At 39.2% G+C, this 6,747-nt stretch overlaps 1 protein-coding gene across 1 annotated transcript in view; it reads left to right on the top strand.

Annotated features, from left to right (window-relative positions):
• SQLE (squalene epoxidase) overlaps nucleotides 1–2,928 on the top strand; it is a 17,334-nt gene extending 14,406 nt beyond the window's left edge. Inside the window, exons 9-11 of the mRNA XM_009699909.1 lie at nucleotides 878–974; nucleotides 1,484–1,571; nucleotides 2,365–2,928. Coding sequence (XP_009698211.1) covers nucleotides 878–974; nucleotides 1,484–1,571; nucleotides 2,365–2,557 — 378 coding nt within the window. The 3' untranslated portion in view covers nucleotides 2,558–2,928. The remainder of the gene's footprint in view (nucleotides 1–877; nucleotides 975–1,483; nucleotides 1,572–2,364) is intronic.
• Nucleotides 2,929–6,747: the final 3,819 nt, after the last annotated feature.

Here is a 6,747-nt window from a genome sequence, read left to right as displayed (position 1 = left end):
CGAGCCTCCAGTCGTCTGGGACCTCCCTGGTTAGCCAGGACTGCTGGTAGATGATGGAGAGTGGCTTGGCCACTAATTCCCATATTAGTACTGTATTTGTAACATAGATGATCTTAAATGGGGTGGGGCTGGACCATTAAACTTGTGTGAGTGGCACTTAGAGAATAATGAGCATGTGTACTGAGTTCTTCAACACACGTCTCAGTGCTCTACTAGCCTCTTGACTGCTGCGTTAATCTCACTATAGTAAGTTAGAAGACATCATCAGTGTTGAAGTGAGATTTATTTTTTCAGTGAGATTTAGACCTAAAATTCTGATCAGTAGATAACAAGATTTCTTATTTATTGGTTTACTGCTTTTAATCAGGTTAGGCATATTGTCTTGCCTAAACTACAGCTAGAATAATTATAGACTATAAGTAAATGATTCAAAAAGTGTATTTGAAAATTGAGAAGCACTTAGAGGGACGCTGAATGTCAGGACAATACAGGACTTGCCTGACCAAATGCAGATACTTACATCTCAGCTAGTCACCTCAGCCTTTCATTTTTTTCCTTCTTTCAGTCAACAGAGAGAACTAGATGAGTGTTATCCTTCAAGTTTCTGACCTACCCCAGCCACCTACTGTAGGATGAGATGAAGCACGCCCTGGAACTACCTGTTGGGGTTTTTTTTATATTTAGTGTAAGAGGAACCTAGATTAACTCGTTCGGCAAGTTTCCAAAATTTCTTAATGGCCTAGCATGGAACTGATCTAGCATATCACTAAATCCACTGTACATTTTCATGAGTATGACTCTTACCACCTCTTTGGGAATCTTTTGAATGCTCTTCTGTATTTACCAACAGAAATACTTTTTTCTTTTCCTTTTTCAGGCAAAAAGAACATTTTACTGGTCAAGAAAAAAATCTCATTCTTTTGTAGTGAATGTTCTTGCGCAGGCACTTTATGAACTCTTTGCTGCCACAGATGGTAAGTGTATTTTAAAGGTAACTTCTGACTAATTACAACTTGGTAAATACACATCCTCTCACAGGCATATTTACGTATGTGAGCATATGTCCACGTGCTTGTGTATATAGGTGTATGTATATTGATATATATTAAAAATACATCAATTAAAGGATTTTAATGAGTTAGCTTGTGTTCTCTTCCTAGTTGTTTAGTTCTAGTGTTATGTAAACTGAGGTTTAGGAATGTGAAGGCAAGTCTGAAGTTAGTATTAAAAAACAAAACCAAAGAAAAACCCCACAAACAAAGACAAAAACAGAAAACACTTGAACAAGTGTCAGTTAATTCAAGAATATGTAGACATTCTATAAGACTATCCTTTACTTAAATAAAACTAGCTGAAAATTCATCTGAGTTTAACAGAACAACAGCTACCAAAGTCCTGGATTTACTATCACCATTGAGTATGCTGAAAAAGTTTCCTGTATGTGTTGAATGTATTTGTTGAGTCATTTTAATTAATTTTGTAGATTCCTTGCATCAGCTAAAGAAGGCCTGTTTTCATTACTTCAGACTTGGTGGAGAATGTGTCTCAGGTCCTGTTGGATTGCTGTCTGTGTAAGTTGAATGTGCTGGTAACGGTTAATGTGAGCCGGGTTGAGCTGCCTTGCTCCTCATCAGTCAGCTCTGCACAGGGATGATAGTCCACATGAGCCTGTATTTTTAGGATTAGACTAAAGCTTGGAGCTTTATTAGAAGCTGTGTCTTTAAATGCTGAAATGCTGACTCTTCTTTTTTTTTTTTTTCTTTGTAAAAAGCGCCACTAAAAGCTGAGAGAAGTTAATGTAGGTGGTGGCATGGGAGCTTGAATGAGGTAGAGTGGTCCAGGCTGGCAGAGATGCTGGTGGAGACATTTCATGCTTGACAAGTTGAGAATAGTGAAGGATGAGGTCTCCCATAAAAGAGTATAAGGAACAGGGAAATCAGTAACTATCAAGGTGTTTTGAATGACCCCCTCAGAAACTAGTGAATGCTCAAGAAATCATACTATGTGGAACATGGGAGAATGTGTGCATTTGTATTTCTCCCTTTTTGGAATGAGAGCTAAAACTGATAGAGCCTGTCGAGAATAATCCCCTGGGGGATGATAAAGGCAGACGCAGGCTACTGGAAATGAAGAGAAAGCAGCAGTGTATGTTGGCTGTACTGTGGAAGGGAGTACAGAGTCTGTAGCAGCTCCAAGACAACCAGCTTTTTGTATTTTTTAGTTGAGATGGTAGGACCAGAGCTGCCTAAATCAGAAGGGGATGTGTAATCTTTGAGTGGAGATCTCTATTTGTGAAATGAAAATTTTGTCAATGCTTTCTGATTTTGTTTGTTTACATGTTTTATCTATTTATTTTTAATACAGGTTATCTCCTAAACCAATGGTACTGATTGGCCATTTCTTTGCTGTGGCATTATACGCTGTTTATTTTTGCTTTAAGTCGGAGTCCTGGATTACCATGCCTCGAGCGTTTTTCAGTAGTGGAGCTATTCTTTACCGGAGTTGCTCTATAATATTTCCACTTATTTACTCTGAAATGAAGTATTTAGTCTATTAAAATTCAGGGGGAAATGACTGGAGGGAGAAAACATGAAAATCACAATGCCTTCAAAATCTTTGGACATGTACTATTTAATATTGTATTATGTTTTCTTCTCTTCAAAATGTGATTTCCTTGATAAGGATTTGACTTAATTTTGGTTTTGTGGTAATATACATATATATTATATGTAAATATTATTTTCTTTGCAATTAAATTTCAAAATGGAGTTGGCTGTTTACAAGGACTATAATTAAGTGTTGACACATGGTAGATAATTGTCAGTTTTGTCAGAATTTCATTTCTTGCTTTATCCATTGCCGAGTGCACCGCTAATATTAATAAACTGAAAAGTGAAAACTGTAAACCATATGCTGCTATTATCCTTCATGCTTTTTTCTGTTCAGTAGTTCCATGGACTGTTTGTTTATTACTGTGACATATTGTAACATTCTTGACTTGGGTTATCTCATTAGGATTTGCCTCTTTTCTTTTTCAGTTGCAGCTAAGATATTAGTCTACTGACACTTAAAAGGACACTGTAAAGGATTTCAGATCTTGAAGTGTCACCATATCTTTAACTTCAGTCACTGTTGCAAGTGCCATGTTGCTCTTCTGAAATCATTCTTTACACCAGAATTCATTTAAACAAGTAATAATCAAACCATAGTTATGTTGGCTGCTTCATTGCACTCAGGTACTGAAAGCACATGTTTTTGAAAATTTCTTTCTATCTCACTTCCTTTTAAAACTGTAGGGGTTTTGTTTCATTTTGTTTTGTGTGGTATGTGTGCAACTGAATTTTAACACTGCCATGAACAGAAGCACAGCAACAAACCGTATCCACTGAAACAAATTCAGTCCAGGATATTTCCAGTAGACAGTAAAGCAATCTTTAATATTCTAAAAATTCATGAGAAGTACCACAAAAGTGTCCTTTTAATACCTGGAGTATGGTTGGGGTTTTTTTCTGTAGAAATTACTGCATGCTACTAAAGAGTCCATGTCTTTCACTGTTGGTCACTATTCCTCCCAATGTTATCTTTATCAGTATGCTTTCCTTTGTTCTTATGTATTTTTATTTTTCTTTGCCTTTCTTGTGATTGCTTTGTGTACCACTGTATGGCTCTACTATTTTGGCTTGCCTAAACAATCAACGCATCAGTGCAGCCAACAATTTAGACAGCAGTAACAGATTATGTTTTTCTGTACTGGCGAAACTTTGACTATATCTTGAAAACGACAGATTGCATAAGCTGTGTATAAACATACATTTTATGTTGGACTGTGAAAAAAATCTGTGGACAGGCTTTTTTAGTATTTTATTTGGCAGATATTTCAAATGACCTGTTCTTTTCCAGAAGCAAAAGTATGTATATTTTTCTAACAATTACCACTTTTGATACCCTCTTGAAATTGCACGCATCATAAATATGTCTAAGTTTAAACTTTAGGGTAAAGTACTAATATTTTCAAATATTATTATATATGGTAACGAAATGATGCCCCTTTAAGGGTACACAAAGTTTGCAGAATTTATACAACTGTTTTCAAAATTTGTGACGATTTTGAAAATAGTGATTAATCTTACATTTTCTATTTTTTTATATTATTTGCAGTCAGTCTCTTTCAAGTCAAGGATAAAAAGTCCTGAGCCAAATACATATCCTCAGCTTACTTAAATAAAAAGTTACGGGATCTGTAGATTTTTTTTTTGTTGTTGTTGGGTATCTCTGGTTAATGAGTTTTGTTAGATCCTGATTTATCAGGAAATACCAATGTGCTTAAATTTACATGTTTAAGCACTTTTTTCTTTTCTTGTCTTGAACTCAGTGCCTGGCTAAGTATCTTGATGATGGGGATAATGATCACTTGTTGGAAATAACCATGGGGGAGAGAAAAACCTTGCATGTATATGTAAGGAAGAGCAACCTGAAAATACGACTCATGAAATGGTTACGTGCCTTGTCCTCAGGACAAGATGAAGGACTTACTTTGAAGTGTCAAACAAACTGGGGTCATTTGGACCCAGGGCAGCACAGGGTCTGGGCTTCTAACTGAAATTGCTGATGAGTTAGGCCTTGGTAGTGTTTGACAGCATTGGCTGGGCTCCTGCACACAGCAGCGCTTTGCACTGGTGAAGAAAAGTCACAGGGCAGAATTTCAGGCTGTGTTCTGTAGTCCCTGACTGTAGTGTTTTTCTCAGGGACACAGAGGCAGGTTGGGGGGCAGGGGGACAGTCATGAAAGAAGCAGTTCTTGAGCCAAATGAGAGTAGGAAGAGTAAAGCTGGCGGTGAGTGGGTGATGTCCACAGGTAAAATGGCCGAAAATGGAATCTAACAACAGCTAATGCTAGCCACAGTATGCAGCACCAGGTCTGCAAGAATCCTGGTTTTCATTTTCTACACCTAAATGCAGCCAAGTGAAGTGATACGCCAGGAAGGATGTGTCACAGGCATGATTCAGAATCTGAGAGGAACACAATGCAGACATATTTGATGCAACTTGTGAGTTACCTATATCCACAAACTCTGAAGAGGTGAGTTCTAAGGATTTGTACGCTGCGGAATTGAATACCATCACATGCCCTTAGCAGAGCACCTTAGATAAGTGTTGTGGGCACATGAGACAGACATACGTTGTGCATATGTGGTTGTCTCTGTATTCCAGGACTGGTGCAGCTGCAGGTAGCTGAGAGAGAAGAAGAAACAAGAGAAGCAGCTACATAGTGGTGAGACTGTAGCTGGGGACATGGTGCAGGAGTATGAAAACTTGCTAGTGATGGGGAGAAAACAGTAGTTGTCTTCTCTGCTAGCGAGTGATCTGGAACTTTCAGAGGGGGGGGAGTTGGTTCCTGCATGCAAGTGTCACATTTCTTGGAGCTTGTTTGAGAAATTTGTATTATTAAGTGTTCTTGGTCTTCTGGTTTTTGGGGTTTGGTTTGTTTTGAACAAGCCCTTTATTGGAAAATATATGGGGCAATGAGAGGTTTTTTTATTACAGCTTTAAAATGCCTGCTAGTGCAGGCATGTGGTGTTGGATTTCATGTCAGGAGTGATTCCTGTTTGGGCTGTGCCTGTGTTTAGTGCCTCCTCTGGCTCCAGTGCAGGCAAGTAAAAGAGTAGTGGTGGTGGTTTTCCTCCCACCTTCACTGAAATCACCTGGAACAAAGAGAAGGCACGTGATTAGTCCTGGAGCAGCTGCTGGATTTTGTGATTTATGGCCTGATTGTGCTTTTGAGACAGTGGTAGTACAATGTGATGTTAGAAATCTCAAGCATAATTACAGTGCCTCTCTGGGGAAGTGTATAGAGGCTTAAATAGTCTGTTCTGCAACGGAAGAAAAGAGGAGCGCATCATTTTTTGTAGCTGTAAATGATTTGTTAATGATGTCCGAATAACACTTGGAAGACTTTACGCTTGGAACTATCACATTGATATCTGCAGTACACTCAGGGGAAAAAACAACAACTGCTAACAAGGAAGACGTGCTATTCCTCACCTGTATTGCCCAAGCTCCGTTTCAGTCGAACAACGATTTGGTTTTGAAGAGCCACGCTTGAGTTTGGTTGTAATCAAGCTGTTCCAACATCAGTGCTGTTAGTAGCATTTCCAAACATCTGTAGAAGTCTGAAAAAAAGGGGATGATTAAACCAGATTGCTCCCTCCCTCATAATGCCCGTTTCTGTGTTGTCTTTCTCCCTTGTGCTCGTGTCGTATGCCTGATTCTGCTTTCTCCCGCTCCGTTTTCTGGTCCTTGCTCCACATTTGCAGCCAGAAGCATGCTGCTATCTAGGACTCAACTGCTGCACTGCAGAAAGGTTGGATAGGAAGGGTGTGTGGCACGTGTTGTCTGTACTGGTTTCCCACATGGAAGCCGAGACCTGTGCTACTTCAAAGGGTGCTCGCATCTCCTAAAACCTACATGTTGGTATCTACTGTGCTACTGTTGATGCACGCTGGTTGTTCTGTGTCAGTAGGGCAGGAACTGATGGTTGGCTCCTGGTGCTTGCGCATATTGCTCTCTGGAACCAGCTTGTGTATTTCTGGACAAAAGCAAAATCTGTTCAATCCAGAATAAATATGGGCGGTTAATAAATTATGCATCCTGAAATTCCTGCTTGCTCAGCATGATGTGACTACATGGAAAATAGTGTCAGCAGTTCTGAAATTGTTCCCTGCGGAGCTCCACGCAAGCTCCTGTGCTG

Source organism: Cariama cristata, unplaced genomic scaffold (genome assembly GCF_000690535.1).
Source record: "Cariama cristata isolate BGI_N322 unplaced genomic scaffold, ASM69053v1 scaffold7325, whole genome shotgun sequence".
NCBI classification, from domain to species: domain Eukaryota; kingdom Metazoa; phylum Chordata; class Aves; order Cariamiformes; family Cariamidae; genus Cariama; species Cariama cristata.
This window is presented reverse-complemented; position numbering and strand designations above follow the sequence as displayed.